This window comes from Chrysemys picta, chromosome 22 (assembly GCF_011386835.1).
Source record: "Chrysemys picta bellii isolate R12L10 chromosome 22, ASM1138683v2, whole genome shotgun sequence".
NCBI lineage: Eukaryota > Metazoa > Chordata > Testudines > Emydidae > Chrysemys > Chrysemys picta.
In genome coordinates this window covers 22,072,416-22,091,403 of record NC_088812.1, presented here as the reverse complement: position 1 = coordinate 22,091,403, position 18,988 = coordinate 22,072,416, and the positions used below count along the sequence as shown (strand labels likewise).

General features: G+C 43.5%; 2 protein-coding genes across 2 annotated transcripts; one reads left to right on the top strand and one right to left on the bottom strand.

Moving 5' to 3' along the window:
• Window positions 1-3,724: 3,724 nt before the first annotated feature.
• LOC135977185 (maestro heat-like repeat-containing protein family member 2A) lies at window positions 3,725-11,823 on the bottom strand. The gene is made up of 8 exons (XM_065576506.1): window positions 11,784-11,823; window positions 9,615-9,757; window positions 7,932-8,054; window positions 6,908-7,070; window positions 6,254-6,352; window positions 4,821-4,972; window positions 4,137-4,280; window positions 3,725-3,820 (listed from the first exon to the last, which is right to left on the bottom strand). The coding sequence occupies exons 1-8, from the start codon at window positions 11,821-11,823 to the stop codon at window positions 3,725-3,727; spliced, it is 960 nt and encodes a 319-aa protein (XP_065432578.1).
• A 4,789-nt stretch (window positions 11,824-16,612) lies between these two features.
• On the top strand, window positions 16,613-18,663 carry LOC135977069 (uncharacterized). The gene is made up of 2 exons (XM_065576006.1): window positions 16,613-17,539; window positions 18,085-18,663. The coding sequence occupies exons 1-2, from the start codon at window positions 16,999-17,001 to the stop codon at window positions 18,552-18,554; spliced, it is 1,011 nt and encodes a 336-aa protein (XP_065432078.1). The 5' UTR covers window positions 16,613-16,998; the 3' UTR covers window positions 18,555-18,663.
• Window positions 18,664-18,988: the final 325 nt, after the last annotated feature.

The following is an 18,988-nucleotide window of genomic DNA, read 5'->3' as shown; positions in this document are numbered from 1 at the left end:
CCCTTAGTGGAGATCCAAACCACTGGTGACTGTGTGTTATAGAGACTCTATGCCCCATTTGCAGAGGCGATGAGTCTGTTACAGCCCTGCCGTGCCTACAAAGCCTTGGTTCTTTAGCTCAATCTATAGTAGCTCATGCTTTTAGCTCTGGATCAGGGCCGGCTTTAGGCCGATTCCCCCGATTCTCCTGAATTGGGCCCCGTGCCTAAAAGGGCCTCGCACCCCGTGCCTAACAGGGCCCTGTGCCCAGTGTCCTTTTTAATTTTTACTCACCCAGCGGCGCTCCGGGTCTTTGGCGGCACTTCAGCAGCGGGTCCTTCACTCCCTCCGGCTCTTCGGCGGCACGTGAAGGACCCGCCGCCGAATTGCTGCTGAAGACCCAGAGCGAGTGAAGGACCCGCTGCCAAAGACTCGGAGCGCCGCCCGGTGAGTACAAGCCCCACAAATCAGACCCCCCACTTCCTAAAGCCGGCCCTGCTCTGGATGTCCCCAACTCAACCCTCAGCATGTTGGCCAAGAGGGCAGCTGGCACAGTTGCTCCTGTGTTACTTACAGTCGGTGCCAACAATAGCACTGAGCAGATTCAAAGAGGCCACACGAACAGCCTCATTCTCAATCTCCAGCTGCGAGTGCAGAAATGCTATCACATCATCAGGAGAAGAACGGGCTGCAAGGGAACAAATCACGTCCTCACTGACAACAGAACTCTTATTCTTACCGTACCTGACAAAGGAAGTTACAAGGAAACCACTGTGCAACTCAGAGTCTCTTCCCCTTACCTAGCAGAACTACACAATCCAACAGCTCTGCGTGATTTTCCGTGCTGAGCGGCTTAGCTTGAGAACAGATCTGTGGGAAGAAGGGAAATGGTCAAAGAAAAACTAATCAGAAGCAATTGAAAAGAAAATGTTCAATTATTTTCTAAGCTTCCACTTCCTACTTGGCCAACTAGAGGTCTGAACCCCAGGTAGATGGTACTGAATGCACAGCAAGAATCAAACACAATGACCAATACATTAGATCAGAGCTGATCGAATCAAGACACAGCCACAGTTTTTACTATACAACTCTGACTCCCCCTGATAATCAGCTTATGGTGAAATTGCTTTACAAACTGAGCTGGATATTAGCTAAGAAAATGAGACCGCTACCTGCTTACTCCTGAGCATGCAGAAATCAGTAAGGCATGAGGAGGTGCCCCGGCTCTGCACTATCATTCGATAGATTTTTATTGTTAATATGCTTCAGATCTGCTGTGCCTAAGCTCAAGGGATCCAAGCAAAACCACCCCTCACCTGGTTGTGCAGAGCACTGCAGATGGCTTGAAACTTCTCTTTAGGTAGAGGGATCTTATATTCAAAAGAGACCTCCAAGAGCTGTCTCAGACTCTGCAACAGAGGGTGAAAGTCAGATGGTGGCACACACAGGAGCAATATGTAGTGATTGAAGCAGCTTCAGGGGATTCCTAGATTCCAAGGCTGGAATGGATTATTGCCATCATCTAGTCTGACCTCCGGTACAACACAGGCCATAGACCTTGCCCAGAATAATTCCCAGAGCAGAGCTTTTAGAAAAACATCCCAATCTCAATTTAAAAACTGTCAGTGAGGGAGAATCCGCCTCGGCCCTTGGTAAATGGTTCTAATGGTTAATTATTTCACCATTAAAAATGTACGCCGTATTTCCAGTCTGAATGTGTCTAGCTTCAGTTTCTAGCCATTGGATCAAGTTACACCTTTCTCTGCTAAACTGAAGAGCCCATTATAAAACATGAATCCCTCATGTATGATATTATAGACTGTCATTAAGTCACCCTGTCACAGGACAGGTCCACCCATCAGGTTGGTACCAGGTTGTGGAGGAATTGAAGTAGATCTGGGGCGGCCCAACTGGCCTAGTCTCCCTAGCCACCGCAGCAGTCCTGGCTCCTAGGGCAGCGTAGCCTAATGGTCAGGATCAGTGCAGCACCCTTCGGTGAGGGTCCATGGCCCAACAGCACAAGTCACTAGGGCTGCCCTTCTGGGTGTGGCAGTGCGGCCTAGTGGCCAGAGTCAATGGAACCACCCTTGGCAGCAGGGCAATGTGGCCTAGTGGCCAGAGTCAGTAGAACCACCTTTTGCAGCAAGGAAGTGTTGCCTAGGTCAGCCCTTCTCCACTGGCTCCTACCTATTCCACACGTCCCAGCCCAGGGCCCTGTCTTGCCGCAGGGGTATCTGCCTCCAACTCAGCTGGGATCCTTCCCAAACATGCCGAGTCAAAGCCCGGTACCTCAACTGGATCAATGCTTAGTCCACCTAGGCTACTTCCCACCCATTCTTCAGCAGCTGGTAGTCTCAGGGATTCTGTGGTCTCTCCTCCATCTCTGGCACTGGGTGGCTGGGGGTTGGTTGCAGCCACAGTCCGGCTGGCCTCTGAATCCTGGAGCACTGGCAGTCTCTCTGCAGGAGTCTGCAATGCACCTCTGCTCCCTTCAGCAGTCATCTCAGCCTGAGCTGAGCGGCTCTTTCATATCCTGGTTCCAGCTGAAGCATGCCCAGCAGAGATGATGGGGCATGGCCTCCTCGGCCCACAAAGTATGATTAACCCCTGCTGAACCAATGCGGGGTAGGTAAACCCCATCACACACCCTTTTACTGTCTGTTTGTTAAACTAAATAGATTTAGTTCCTTGATTCTACCACTGGAAGGCATGTTTTCTAATCCTTTAATCACTGTGGCTCTTCTGTCAATATCCTCTCCAATTTATCAACACCCTTTTTGAATTGTGGGCACTAGAACTGGACACAGAATTCCCACAGTAGTCACACAAGTGCTAGATTTAGAGGTAAAATAACCACTGTACTCCTACTTGAGATTCCCCTTTTTATGCATCCCAGCTTTAGCTTTTTCTGGCCACAGCATGAGTTCGTGTTCAGCTGATTATTCATCATGACCCCCAAAATCTTTTTCAGAGTCTCTGCTTCCCAGAACAGCATCCCCCAGCATGTTACGTATGGCCTAAATTCTTTGTGCCTAGATGGAGACATTTACATTCAGCCGTATTTAAATGCACGTTTGTTTGTTTGCGCCCAGTTTACCAAGTGATCTAGATCACCCTGAATCAGTGAGCTGTCCTCTCCATTATTTACCACTCCCCAATTTTTATCTCATCTGCCAATTTTATCAGTGATGATTTTATGTCCTCTGCCAGCTGATTGATAAAAAAGGTGAAAATCTAATTCCTTCCTGCAGCTAAACACTTTTCTCCTTTGCTGCTTGAAGCTTCCAGAATGTCTCTGATGCCATCTACATATTTTACTATGTTTAAGCAGTTGTGTAGTGCCCTGATGCTATCAAACAAGTCCATGATGCGTTGGTTCCCTCCAAATCATGGGTATTTCAACCCCAAAAGTGACCACATACTCTGTACCAGCTTCAACCAACAGAGATGGTGAGTAAATATCACTACCAAGTAGTTATAGCTGTCTCATGACTTCATTTACAACTGTGTAGCCCCACGGAAGACAGAATATGGCCCATTACTTCTTGCTCATGTGGTACTGAGTTGGATGAAATAGAGAGACGAGGGGAGTGAGACAATATCTTTAATTAGGTTATCTCACCCACCTTCTCGCTCTAATATCTTGGGACCAACATGGCTACAACAGCACTGCATAGAACAGTAGATGAAATAGACAGGCAATGCTTTTATATCGATCTAGTTATATAAGCCAAAGCAATCACCCTCAAGCCTCCTTAGTATTAATTTTCAACCACTGATAGTTGGCTTGGTACTGACCAGAGACAACATATGGCAGCCCCTGCTGTGAGGAGTTTATGATCTAAAAGAGAGACACAGAGTTGACAGGATGTACTGGGAAATCACAAGGAGGGAGTATCTTGTTGGGGAGTGGGGCAGGTGCTCTGTTTTTTATCTCCTTATCATCCTCCCCAAGAAACAGAGGATGCTTTTCATAAGAGGCATTTACCTACAAATCTTGTTGCCTGGGTCACCATGTGCATAAACCCAGAACTCGTGTGAATATTTATTATCTAACAAGTCACTGTCTAAACCAGGAAACCCCACTGGCAGCAAATTCCTCATGCAGTTCATACATGCACACGCATAGACAGTTACCTTAATGAGTGGTAGCTCACCTTGGTGACGTGAAAAACATCAATGTCCTCCTTATATTGCTCAAGGAGCCATGAGATCAGTTCAAATATCCGATCGTGATGCTCCTCTTTGTGTAGCAGGAGGCTCATCATGGGACCAAGGGCTTTGATGATGGCCTGCTTGAGCTGCATAGATGAGACACAGAATTTATGTTCCTAAGAATTCATTCAATATCATCCAATGGGCACACCTTTTCTACTTCTAATGAGTGCAACTTCCCTTGTTCCACTGTAGGAACGGCCCTATCTCAATATTTCCTGGTAAAGAACCGGGATTCGTAGGGTTGGTTTCAGGATTATATTCTAATGCACTTCACAACTATACCAGGTAAAATATTCCCCAGATTAGTAGGCATTCTCAGCCAACTCAAAACTGCTGTAATTCCATTGGAGCTGAATGGACTTATACCAGGAATTAATTTAGCCCACTATCCCCTGTTCATCTGCACATTAGGTGCATAAAACTAGAAGCTATGTACACTGTGTACAGACAGAATTTCCATGATGTGGTGACATTATAAATATATGGGGTTTAGATGTTTTACATGACACTCTGTTCCATCCAAAAGGACCTACCATTAAATGCCATCATCACAGAAAGTGACAGATACATAGAATTTAACATTACAATTTCTGCTAAAGGTTTAGAAAGCCAGCAATTCTCACCTCCAGATCCTCACATTGCAGCCAGTTGCTGGTCACATGACAATAGAATGGAAGAATTGTATCGAAGAATCGCAATGCACCCATGCTGGGGAATGTGCTCTTATCCCAGCTAGTCAAATATAGATTTACTGCCCTTGACCATTTTTCCAGAACTGTATGGAAGGAGAGAAGACAGGCAATGTGAAAAAGACATATTAGTAATAAGGAGAAGTTGCTTTATCAGTGAACTCACCCAGGTCTAAAGTTTACTACACTTCCATGGCAGCTACTGCTTAGTTCAGGACTAGACGCTGAAATCCCATATCAATTTTGAGCTATTTCTCTTCCCCCCATTCCATGTCTTCTATCTGAAAAGGCTTTTAAATTTGCATCTCTCTCAATCTTTTTTCAATTACCATCATTTGAAGACAAATTTTTTCTCCCTTCCTTGTTACCTCTTCATTAGAGCTGGTTGAAAAAGCAGTTTAAATTAAATTAAAAATCTTTACTGATAGGTTTTTTTTTCTTCAAAATTGCAAAGTATAAAAATCATTGATATTTTTCAAAAATCAAAAAAATTCAGCCACCTCTTTAGCTGCTCCAAAACACTGGACACACACTTCCTGATTCTCATTGACATTTTTCAGGTTTGTTTTTCATCAAATTTGGAAAGAAAAATTATGGAAAATATAATTAAAAATCAAAATATTTCAACCAGCTCTCCTCTGAATGACTCGCATCCTCTGCAGTTATTGTTTATTTAACCCTTACACTGTATGATTTCATCTTGAGTTACAGTTTGTCTGAAAGATGTTCAGTGCCCCTAACATCCATTGGCTTTACTGGGCTTTGAAGGTATTGGGGAGCACTTTGCCCTAAAAGTAGGTGTATCTAGTGTCCTTGCTAAGAAGAATTAGGGCCCAATCCTGTTCTCTATGAAGTTTATGGCAAAATTCCCATTTACCTCAAAGGCACAGGATTAACCCCTTACTGAGCATCACCTGAAAATCAAAGGAAGAGAGAAGTGGAGAGGAAGAGAAGATAGAGAAAGAGGGTGAAAGGAGATGATGATAAAGAAACTAAGGGGAGAGAATGGGTGGAGGAGTGGAGAACAGGGGATTTTTAAATGTTCAGTAATGAAATCTGCTCCCTTCACCTCCTCCCCCAGGAGCCTCCTGGCAGATGGGCAGCTTCAGCCTTTGTGTGTGTTTATTTTAAATTATATCCATGAGTCATAAAGGGCCTGAACTTACAAATGCTCAGCGCCTCCTGCAAAGTACGGAGCACTCTCAACTTCATTGAGTGCCACGGGAGCCAAAGAACGCAGCACCTAATGCAATCCAGGGCAGGGAGCACAGTTCAGGGCCTGTTTGCAAACTTGGCCAGTCACTTCAATCTGTACCAAGACCCTCTCAATATCCATTTTGGGCACCTCCAGTAAGTGCTGCTCTTACCACCACAAAACGCTTGTCTCAGCCTGCTGTCCTTGACTAACCCCAACATGGAGAACATGCGCTTCAGGGTCATTCCCACATAAGGGATACACTCAAGTGCTGCAGAGAAAGGCCAGAAGAGAAGGAAGAAAGATAATCAGCTGCTCTCCGCCTTCTTACAACACACTTAGAAACACCGTGGGGCAGGATGCTATGGGCTCCTAGGCCATTTTGTGCTGCGTAAGCAGAGTAGAATGGCTTTAAAGCAGCCATTGAAAGCCAGTGGGGGATTCACCCTGAAGAGGGGAATCCTCCACCAGTGTACAGCTGTGCCCAAAGGCCAACTCACTCCCAGAGTAAGGGGAGAGAGCACTGGGACAGGATGGGAAGTGGGGTGGAGAAGAGCTCCACTAGACCTGACCTTCCCCCATCCGATCCTTAAGGAACTTCAGTAAGGGACATAAGTTAGAGCTTGCACCTCCGTCTGGATAGCTCATGATCTGGAAGCCAAGAACTAGCAACAGCAGTTAATCTTGTGTCTCTCCCCACACACACCCGCGTGCACACACTCAAACAGAGCTCTGTTTAGCTGTAACATTTTTTGGTAGAGAGAGTAATCCCCTGTCCTTAAATGAAAGACAATAACTTTGAAACAAAAGATGGAAGTTACCATACCATAGGCTGATGACAGGTTGCCCAGTGTAATGAAAACAAACTCTTCAGGCAGTCCCAGTAGTTTCAGACGACACTGCAGCTCGTACATCACCTCATAGAAATAGCAGCGAGCCAGGGTCACTAAGGTGTTGCTAGCTGCCACTTTTAGTTCATTTGTTGCTTCCTAAAAAAAAAAAAAACAGAGAGAGAGAGAGAGAGACTGAGGTGACTGAAGCCGGTTGCACTAGCCAGAGTTGTTTATATGAGTCAAGTCCTTATTTCTGTGCATAAGTTGTGAATGAAGCCTCCCAACTTTCTGTGGCTAGAGTCATTAGTCATAAATATTCATCGAGTCATTTGGCTAAACAATTTTCAGCCTTTGAGTTCCTTGCAAGCTGCTTAGTTAGACTATTTACTATTAGCTACTTGTGGTGGATGTCATATGATATTTTTCCCTGCTCTTCCCTGAGGAGGTAGTGAGACACAGACTGGGCAGCTTCAAGATATTCAGAGAGCTTTCCTGGAATAAACTGTCCCCCAAAAGGAGGCTGACTTCCTTTGGAACAAGAGAGGGATTTTTCCATGGGTTTTCCTGCTGGCAAACTATATTCTAAATCCAATGCTGCTTCTTTTGGAGATAGCTCAGATTCTGTCTGTCTTGGGGCTTTATACTGCCACTTATCGCTATAGTATCAGAGCGCCTTCCACATAACATCAGGATCAATAATGAAATCCCTAGTAGACTTTGGGAAAGACTTGCTCGTTCAGAAACCATAGGCCTGTCTCTGTGTCCGATATCATGTGTCTCGGGTCCTGATCCTGCAAAGCACTTAAGCACATGTGTAACTTTCGCATGTGAGTTCTCCCATCCTATGCATGTGCACAAGTGCTGTCTAGGACCTGGGCTTTGGTCTGGAGGAAGGTGTGGGCCTCTAACAGGAGAATAGATTTTTGTTTCAGTATATAGTTTACCCCCTCAAAAAGAGAGTTTTAATTAGTTAAAGCTTTGGATCCTTTGATTAGTATCTCGGGAGAACTAACTTACCTCAGTCTCTCTCATGTGGTTTGAGGCCAGGGTTATTATTTTGTTCAGTAGCCTTCTCTCTAGGCCCCCGGTGTCCTGCTGTAATATTTTCTCCAGGACACAGTAAATGTCTGCTCTGTTTTGCTGGGGACAAAACATAAAAGAGAACAAACAATTGGCAAAAGTTTTTCTTGATGACCACACAGTCATTTGGCAAATAAGCCCCTGCCCTAAAGAGCTTACAATCCACACATGAAATGACTACCCCAAGTCTTATCATAACAGAGCAGGTCCGTGGCCAGGAAGAGAATCCATGTCTCCTGAGTCATTATCCAGAATCCTATCCACGAGGCCACACCGACTCCTCAGCCTGCATTGGCTTAAGTGGTGTAAAACATGCCATGCCCTCCAATCCCCGCATTTAGCAGCACTTCAGAAGCAGCCGAGCAATTACATATTTTAATCTTCCTGGAGAGAAAAGAGCCAGAATAAGCGCCCTTCAGTGCCCCCTTATCTAGTTTCATTTATTTAAAACAAACAATACAAATGAGCAGCTTGTCCTTGCTCTATCCACTCCAGACAGAATTTGTAAATTTGTAATTACAAAATACCCAACTCCCGCAATAAGTCCTCAACAGCTCCTAGGGGAAATTAACTCAGCAGTTAGATCTACATCTATGTGACCTGCATGCCAAGGTCATAAAGCACTTTGGAATGTTCAAAGCCAATCAGATCTCTTGACTGGCTAAACATTCCAGTGGTTCTGCTTGAAAAGGAATGCTTCTGCACACTGCAATCGTACCAGACAGCTCCACTGGGGAGAAGCTCCTTCCATTCATTTTTAAATGGAAGGAGGATGTTTTTTAATTGAAAATTGTCACTGATAACTTACGAATACATAAGCAGTATGTAATTCAAGTAATTAATCAAATTAATTAGCATAATTAATTGAGTAATTCAAATAATTAAAGTACTAGGAGGCCAAGTTCAGTTCTGAACTGAACTGCTTGTCTTGGCCTCCTAGTACTTTAATTGAAACTAAAATGCCTTCTGCGTTGGCCCTTAATAGAGAAATGGACTTTGTTGGATGCAAGTATTAATAAATGGAAAAAGGGGTCTGAATATTACTCCTGGGGGAATTCTGCACTACTGCGCACGTGTATAATTAATGAGCCTAGGATTTAGAGCAGGGAGTCAGTTCACTTGGGTTTTATTCACATTCTTTTACTAACTTGCTAAGTGGTGTTGAGCAAGTAACTTAATTCCCTGTGACACAAATCATCCATAAATGGGGATAATGCTTACCATTCTCACAAGGGTGCTGTGAGTCTTAACTCATTAGTATTAGGTAAGTGCTTTGAGATTTTTGGATGAAGATGCTAAAGAAGGGCAAAATATTATTGGAAGAGCTTACTGCAAGTCCTACAGTGTACTTTTACTATATCCAGCCCATGTACTCCACTGTGTGTAAAAGGACAACGCTCTCTTTATAGAGCATTATATCATCCTGATCTGTAATAACAGCATTTTGCATTATGAGTTTATGCATGAGGACAGAAGGGTGAATCCTGATTATACTGATGGTGCGCCAGGCCAAGTTCTATACTGAATTACCCCCATGCATTCCCCTATACCCCCATGAGGTTAGGCAGAATTTGGTGTGGACACATGGAAAGCAGATGTAATTTCATGAAACTGCCCTACCTCATCCTGTTGCAGTTTCTCTAGCAGAACTGTCACAACGCTAGCCAGCTTGGTCTCAGCTATAAAGGCAATCCTGAGGGCAATTTTGCCCTTATCTTGGTCATCGATATTTGCCAGGAGGGAAACAACCTCATTATAAACACCTGAAATTAAATAAAAGAATTCAGCTGGTTACCACTGAAATTGATGCCGGCCTCTTTAATTAATTATCCAGTAAAGATTCTGCAGGAGCCCAAACACTGTGAGAAGTAGACCTGGGAATCATGTAAATCCTCTTTCTTGCTCCTGATGACCAGGTTTGTTTGCTGAACTACCCAATGTGTTTGGGGGGAAATCATAATGAAGAAAATATGCTCCTTTCAAGTAGATCCCCATGTAAAATAATCTTCCTTTTCCTCTTTACTATCAATTCAAGAGTTTTGATCACATACAGAATAATAATTTATGGTCAAAATTTTCAAAACTAGGTGCCTAAACTTAAGCTCCTAAATCCATATTAGTCAGCATCCTAATCACATGCTTAACTCTAAGTCAACAAAGAGACCTAAAGTTAAACATATGTTTAAGAGTTTTGCTTAGTCAGGGCCTCATTTTCAAAAATCCTGAGCACCCACATGTACCTATTGGCTATGCTGGGAACTTTTTGGGGCTCAGTATCTCTTGAAAATCAGGCTTCTTTTTTAGACATCGGTATGAATTTAGAAGCCTAACTTTAGGCCCCCTGTTTTGAAGAAAGGCTTTAATCTTATTTTATGGTCGTTTAAATACTTGCAGAGAAGACTCATGGAACAGAGTTCATCCGGTTGCCTGTAGAGGTCATAAAGGACTTTTCCCTCCATGTACAATTGACTAGATGTACGCTGTGAGTGGGGTCAGGTGGTTCCCTCCAACCTTCACCTGAAGCATCAGGGATTGACCATAGCAGGAGAAGGGACACCTGGTAAGGTGGATCAGTGCTCCAAGATGGTTCAGAGAATCTGTTTCCTTAGATGTCCTGCTCACATGCTCAGGATCCAACTGATCTCCAGAGTTGTGGGTGGGAAGGAATTTTCCCCTGCTCAGATTGGCGGGGACCTTTGGGTGGGAGGATGGGGCACTGATCACCTTCTAGGATCATGTGGGTATATCTGACCTATTCAATTCTCTACCATTGCAAGGGCCTCAGGCATTGGTGGAACCGCAGTCTCTCCTGTTCTCTGCCTATGGCACACAACAGTTTAGTCTCCTAAAGACTGAAATATTTTAGTCCAAGACAAGTTTTTGGGTTCAGTGTAGGGTTGCTAGGTGACATTTTAATGGCCTGTGAAATACAGGAAGTCAGGCTAGATGATCTAATGGTCCCTTCTGGACCAGGGGACTCTATGAAACTATGAAATAGCTGATATATTAAAAAAATCTGGATTTTATCTCCCATGTATCTCTTAGCTGTGGGCAGAAATTCTCCAGGAGACTTAATATTTAACAAGAACTCTGAAATGCCATATTTATCTGTCTCCATTGTAACAGCATTCCAAAGCATGAAGGAGGAACTAACAAGATTTCCCCTTCCCAGGAAAGACTGCTTGAGGTTAGGTGATTGCCCATCCTTTATGCAAATTGCATCCTTCACTTCTAACACCCAGATGCAAACTGAATCATAACTATCCTACATTGCCCATCTAGCTGCAGTAATGATAATGTTGGATTAGGAGCACTAGTATTGCTAAGAAATGTGACCCCATGCTTTCTTATCCTGCATTTAAGATATTAGCAGAGCTTCATTTAGACAGCTAGAGGAGAAGTCCTTCTGCATTTTTTGTTCTAATTTTCCCCCATCTCTGATGGATTCCACAGCTAGATGTTGGCTCCATGGATGCAGAAGACACAAAATGAGGACCCATAATAAGCATAAAACAACTGGGAGAAAAGAAGGAAGATCTCCCCAATAGCATTCAATAGAAACTCAGATTCTCAGGAAAGTTTGCAGGTCCAGAGGCTGTAGGCCAACTCCTCAACTGGTGTAAATCAACACAGCTACAAGGAAGTCAACAGAGCGACACTGGTTTACAGCAGCTGAGGTTCTGGTCATATAAATGGAGAACATTACAACTAATCTATCTGTATGCCTATGCTTTCTAAATGTGTTTGTGATTATAGAAAGGATATAGAGAATACAATGCTGACCCTTACCTCTGTTGACTACCTCCTGGTCACTCACAAATGTATTCATGTTTAATACTTCCTCCAGTCTGACCTCCAAAGAGCTCCCGTACTGATAGGCAGCTGGCCTCTCAGTCAGTCCTGTCCAGGATAGCCAGTTAAGATTATGCAAGCACTATTATGACATCCATGTGACTGTGGCACACCACATAAACTGCTGCTGACCAGGTATGTGCTGTAATTACATGGTCAAGATCCTCAAAGTTATTTAGGCTCCTAACTCGCACTGAAATCAATAGATGTTAGGAACCTTAATACATTTCAATATCTGGGCCCATACATGTAAGCAGTCCAATAGGTGGCTAAATTTGCTCCAGTGTCGAATTTCTCATTCTCTGTACGTCATTTTGAATTTTGGTTCGGTCCCTCTCTCAGTTTGCCACACTTTCCAATATTGGTTTAATCTGAAAATCTGCTCCTGGTTGAATTTATATAAAATAAAAGCACCAAAGAAAGAGAAGAAACGGCCTTGGAGAATGCACAGTGACACTTGAGTGTGGTTGGTTGGTTCCCTTTGCTTTTTAATTTGGTTGATCAAAAAGCCAGATGAAATCTTATTGAACTGTATTAGAAATATTGATATTATATTGTTTTACAATTAATTGAAATTTATACTTCATTTCCATGTTGTGCCAAACAAATCAACGACATTAGTTTTTATTGTGTTTAATACAGTGTAGTGTCATATGTATGGCCATATGTAGAGCCAACACTTGATTTTGGAAGTTATGTTGCCTTTAAAGCATTCAGAGTGATGACACTCTTTGCAGTAAAAAGAATTCCAATTACATTTGTCCCTTGCTATGCATAACTTATTTTGTGCCTTTCTACCCTTTCTGATTTTGTCCTTATACATATATGCTATTCTTTTGTACTCCGCCTTAGTAATTCGTCCACTAGTGCACATTTAATGTTGAGACTAATCACACATATGCACAAGATATCACCTACGATACAGGACAGGTAGTGCAACTTGTGCAGTATTCAGTTGCACCTCTTACTGTAATATAAAATTCACCTGTTATCACTATAGGTCTCGGTGAAAACATGCACAACTGGTAAGCTGTGACTCCTACTGATGCATACTGTCTCTGTGTTTAGCACTTCAACATGCAAATTCTACACTAAAAAAGCACACTTTTGCTGGAAAAATGAAAGACGTGTTTTGCTACCAACTTCAACCGAGGACATGCAACATCAGTACTGGTGCATACCTGTTTAACTGGAATATGCATGCTAATACAAGTTGATTACTGTAGCATTCAATAGTTGCACTAGTACAGATCCTGTTCAGAAATATGCAACACCTTTCTTGGTCAAATGAGTCCTGTTCTAGTTACAAGGTTTATAGGCTTGTACAAATTTTGGAACTGCAGTGTTGATTGTTGCTTAAACATAAAGAACATACCATTCTTGAGTTTCCCAGGTATGAAATACAAAACAATGGTGTGTTGATTTTTGAAAGATGCTGCAGAGTGCACAATTACATCAGTCACAGGCTGCATGTGCTTCACAAGCTTGTATTCCACAGCATTTGGAAAACAACTTAAAAGATGATGCTAACGTTAATACTTTTTGAATTTCCCACATAGTCAATAGCCCCGTTGGAGGGAAGGGGGGGATGGAAGATAGAAAAGTGTATGTTTGTACAGGTAGTCGTTTATTTTTATAATGTACTGCATGGTAATATAAAGAATATGCCTAAACAGTGTCAAAGTTGTGGGGACACAGACAGCAATCAAGAACATTAAATCGAAGGATGATGTTTTATCTTCTTTAACTCATACTTAGAAAAGCTGGGCCCAGCAGAGCCATTCTAGCAGCTTTTCCTTGCTCCTCAGTATAAGGGGTCTGGGTGGGGTGGAGTGGAGTAGGCTCCGGCTGTTCTTGGATGGCTCAGTGCAGCTAGAATATAAATTGAAGCACCTCTGAGGCTGCTCTTTCGTATAGTGGGGACTGGCCAGGCCTGTGAGTTTGGGTGGCACAGAGATGGCACAAAGAGCTCTTTTTTCTCAGCCCTGTGCTAAGTGCAAAAATGAAGACACGGAATCAGTCAAGGTCTTCTTTAGATCCATTCTGAGCTGTTTTAAATTAGGTTTGAGACAAAACATATACATGTTTTTTTTTCTTATATAGAATTTAAAATACATATTAATGACCAAACAGCTCTGAATTGCTCTCAAGTGAACCTGAGTTCATGTTTTTGAATTGATTATTTTTTTGTCCCGTGGTTCATTCAGAAGTCTTGCCAATTTGTCGCATAAAAAGTGCACAATGCAAGACCTTCAGAAACTCTCTTGGAAAGTAGTGACTCTTGTCACCAGCAGCAGCCTTTACTTCAGTTTCATATTTCCATAATTAAACAAAAATCATTTCTTGATCAGTGCCATTTTTATTTGGTGATGTTTTTACAGTGTTATCTTCCATTTACGTACAAGCTAAAATTTCAAAATGTGAAACAGAATGTGATTCCAAGATGGATTCCTGGACAAAGTATAACCCCTGTAAATAGAAATTCATAATAGCAGTGCTGCTCACAAGACAGCAACGCTAGTGCTGCCTTACTGCCACTAACCAAGACATTTTCGGCACCTTGTTTAATCTCTTTTGGGTGGGAAAGGGGGCTGAGGTCTGTGGAGGGTCCCTTTCTTTGCTAGCATTAGCAACCCGCCAGGAGTAAAAAACGGCACCAGATTTATGAAATGAAGGAGGATTTTGCCCCAGAAAATGACTGCTCTCCAAGTGGATGGTTCATCTGGATCTGAGCAGCCTCCAAATACTGATACCTATATCTGCACCTTAAGTCAGGGCAGCCCTGGGCAGAAGTAGCACGAGGCCAAAGTTTTAGGTGGGGGCTGTAACTTGTCTCAGCTCTATATGCTAGTGATTCTCCTGAAGTCAATGCAGTTACTCTGCATTTACACAAGCGTAGCTGAAATCAGAAATTGCTTCTGTGACTTCATGTTGCTAGTACCCGTTTAAAATTTCCAAACGGTTGGTGTAAATTTTACATGGTTAGTTTTGGAATAGTTGCTCTTACTTGATCCTGGCCACCAACTACAATGTTTAAACTCCAGCCTTTTTGTGAAGCCTAAAAATATTCACCAATGAAAAGCTTTTAAACTGGTGTCTTTAAAAGAAGAGTAAACACAAAGATTGTGCCAAAAAACTGGGGTCAGTGCTCTTGGTGCCTTTTCTATAATTGTACCTGGTTTTTAATTACTTCCTTTCACTACCAGCATTGAATTACAATGTATGTGCTATATAGCTCTTTATCAGAACTCTGTACGGTTGTGAACTGCTGCTTTATGACCTGATTCAATAAAAAAAAAAATTGTCTGGCTCCCACGTTGTGACCGTGGAAGCCTAAATCTCCATATATTTTATTGAAACGGAACTTTACAGATTAAGTATTCCACACAGAAAAAATGGGAACAGAATTTGAAAATAAACTCCTTTGGAATGAACTGGAATGCTCTGTATTAATACTGGAAATACTCTAACATTTTGAAATATAAATGTTTGTCCCATTAACTGGCATTATGACAAATATCATTGATCTTTTCCCAACAAGAGTAATGACCTCAGTGGAAACATTTTAACCTCTCAGATTTGTACTTAAAATTTTCAGTAAAATACAGAGCTATTTCAAGTTACCCTTCCAGATCCATGGGCCTGGTGGTGTATCTACTGATAAAGACCCTGATAAAGCAAAATATTTACACACATGCTTAATGTTAGCCATATGAGTAGTTCCATTAACTTAATGGGAATACTCATGCTTAAAGTTAAGTATATCCTTAAGTACTTTGCTGAAGAGAGTTGTAACCTTTCAGTGAATGTGACCACTGATTAGTTAAAAATGTTCTCCCATTGAAAAAGCTTTTCTGCTTACCCCTTTCTTGACTGTGGAAATTATTTCTGATAGAAGATAAGTAAGTGCAGCTTTCTTGGATAATCGGGATTCCCAAGTGCCAGGAGCAGGATGACCTTCTGTCTCCTGAATATGGAATTGCTCCTTTGTGTAACACATTTGACATAAGTAATACCGTGTGAAAGAAATAAAGACTATAACATGACCTCCTTATATGGTTGCACGCTTACAGCAGTTCCACACAGTAGTTAGTGTCCAACAGGGGGTCCCCAAGACTTGCATGTAAAACTAGTATAGATGTCTCTTTTTTATTTTTGTAACTGTGCATGTAAAGCATCACTGAATCAATGGATCTGTTGAAGAACTCAGCTGCTGGAACCATGCAAAATGTTTTGAATTGTCCTTAAAATATGGAAAATGTTTTCTGAATGCTTTATATTCTTTCTGCTGTAAATTAAAAACAAAAAATTTCCCCATACTAAGTGTATTTCTTTTAACATTTTCTCTTCCATTTTAATCAAGGAGGAGCTGAAGATTCCTCAAGTAATTATATATATCCTTGTAAAGTATGGATCTGTGTCACACACTTAGAAGACCTACTTGTAAACTCACATAGTCTCTTAACTGACTGAATTTCAAAGGTAGACAATTTTTAAAAACAAATTCTGCTTCTAGTGTGTGTACAGCTCCCACTGGATTCGATGGGATCCATGTACTCATGTGAGAGGAGAATGTGGTCCTTAAAACCTATAGTTAACCGTTTCAAACGAGGAAGCTAGGAAATAGGGAACACAGTTATCTAATCAAAATGATCAAGAAGAGTGAAAAACTTGAAGTCACTTGGGCCTCTCAGCCTGGGTATTGATGATGTACATTATATAGTCACAGTCTTGACTCTTTTTTGTGGTTTTTAATTTATACTCTTAGGCCTGGTCTACACTACGGGTTTAGGTCGACTTTAGCAGCGTTAAACCGAATTAAGCCTGGACACGTCCACACAACGAGGCCCTTTCTTTCGACTTAAAGGGCCCTTTAAACCGGTTTCTTTACACCACCTCCGACGAGGGGATTAGCGATAAAACCGGCCTTTGTGGGTCGGAATTGGGGTAGTGTGGACGGAATTCGATGTTATTGGCCTCCGGGAGCTATCCCACAGTGCTTCATTGTGACCGCTCTGGACAGCGCTCTCAACTCAGATGCACTGACCAGGTAGACAGGAAAAGACCCGCGAAGGTTTGAATTTCATTTCCTGTTTGCCCAGCGTGGAGAGCACAGGTGACCACGCAGAGCTCATCAGCACAGGTAACCGTCATGGAGTCCTCCCAGGATCGCAAAAGAGCTCCAGCATGGACCGAACGGGAGGTACGAGATCTGCTCGCCATATGGGGAGATGAAGCAGTGATAGCTGAACTCCGTAGCAGTAAAAGAAATGGAAAAGTATTAGAAAAGATCTCCAAGGCCATGAAGGACCGAGGCCATAACAGGGACACACAGCAGTGCCGCGTGAAAATTAAGGAGCTACGGCAAGCCTACCACAAAGCCAGAGAAGCAAACGGAAGGTCCGGAGCAGAGCCGCAAACTTGCCGCTACTACGCGGAGCTGCATGCGATCCTAGGGGGTGCAGCCACCACTACCCCAACCGTGTGCTATGACTCTCTCACTGGAGAAACACACAGGGAAGACGGTTCGGGGAACGAGGAAGATGACGATGGAGGTACTGTAGGTAGCTCACAGCAGCAAGGAAGCGGAGAAACCGTTTTCCCCAACAGCCAGGATATGTTTGTGACCCTGGACCTGGAACCAGTAACCCCCGAACTCACCCAAGACCCTCAGGGCACACAGGAGACCTCTGGTGAGTGTAACTTTGTAAATATTTGTAAACATTACCAAAAAAAAGCAAGCAAGTCTGTTAACGTGTATGGGGATGGAGCGGAAATCCTCCAGGGACATCTCCAGAAAGCTCTCCTGGTTGAAATGGGGTGATTTTATTAAGGGGGACATTCAGAGGCGCCCGTTCCTGCTATTCTGACCAGAAATGTTCCCCGCTGTTAACCACGCGGTGGGGGGGAGGGGTGAAGTGATCATCCCAGAGAATCGTGGGGGGGGGGGGGGGGGGGGCTTTACTTGTGTTTGTGCCGCATGTTAACCGGGAAACCGCAGCCCCCTCCTTTTACATTGAAACCCCATTTTAAATGGACAACCCAATTCATCCTTGATATGGGAAATGCGCTGCTGTTTGCAACCTTTCCCGCATGCTAAGAAGGTTAAAATAGCCAAAACACTGTGGCCTACGATGGCTGCCTGCAAGCCGAAATATGCGACCTTGTAATGAAAGAGTGTACCCATTGTTCCCAAAAATGTGTCTTTTTTAACCACCTCTCCCTTCTCCTCCACCAGCTGCAAATGTTTCTCCTTCGCAGAGGCTCGTGAACATTAGAAAGAGAAAACGTAAGACGAGGGACGAGATGTTCACGGAGCTGCAGATGTCCTCCCACGCTGATAGAGCACAGCAGAATGCGTGGAGGCAGTCAATGTCGGAGATGAGAAAAGCCCAACATGAACGAGAGGAGAGGTGGCGGGCTGAAGACGATAGGTGGCGTCAGCTTGCAGACAGACGGCAAGAGGCAATGCTCCGTCTGCTGGAGCATCAAAGTGATATGCTCGAGCGTATGGTTGAGTTGCAGGAAAGGCAGCAGGAGCAGAGACCGCCGCTACAGCCCCTGTGTAACCAACAGCCCTCCTCCCCAAGTTCCATAGCCTCCTCACCCAGACGCCCAAGAACACGGTGGGGGGGCCTCCGTCCACCCAGTCACTCCACCCCAGATGATCGCCCAAGCATCAGAAGGCTGGGCTTCAATAAGAGTTAAAGTTTTAAAATGCAGTATGTCCTTTTCCATCCCTCCTCCCCCACCCATCCCAGCTACCTTGGCAATTATCCCCCTACCTCTGTAAGGAACTAATAAAGAATGCATGAATGTGAAAAAACAATGACTTTATTGCCTCTGCAAGCGGGAGGGGAGGGGAGGGTGGGGTGGGGTGGTTGGTTTACAGGGAAGTAGAGTGAACCGGGTCGGGGGGGGGGGTTGGAGGGTTCATCAAGGAGAAACAAACAGAAGTTTCACACAGTAGCCTGGCCAGTCACAAAACTCGTTTTCAAAGCTTCTCTGATGCGCACCGCGCCCTGCTGTGCTCCTCTAACCGTCCTGGTGTCTGGCTGCGCGTAATCAGCGGCCAGGCGAGTTGCCTCAACCTCCCACCCCGCCATAAAGGTCTCCCCCTTACTCTCACAGATATTGTGGAG

Bases quoted from the DNA above. Each gene is read 5' to 3' on its own strand.
- LOC135977185 (XM_065576506.1), bottom strand. From the start codon at position 11,823: ATGAATACATTTGTGAGTGACCAGGAGGTAGTCAACAGAG. The intron at 9,758-11,783 runs GTAAGGGTCAGC...ATTTAATTTCAG, and splicing joins CCAGGAGGTAGTCAACAGAG to GTGTTTATAATGAGGTTGTT. The intron at 7,071-7,931 runs GTAAGTTAGTTC...TTTTTTTTTTAG, and splicing joins ACCACATGAGAGAGACTGAG to GAAGCAACAAATGAACTAAA.
- LOC135977069 (XM_065576006.1), top strand. From the start codon at position 16,999: ATGGAGTCCTCCCAGGATCGCAAAAGAGCTCCAGCATGGACCGAACGG. The intron at 17,540-18,084 runs GTGAGTGTAACT...CTCCTCCACCAG, and splicing joins GGGCACACAGGAGACCTCTG to CTGCAAATGTTTCTCCTTCG.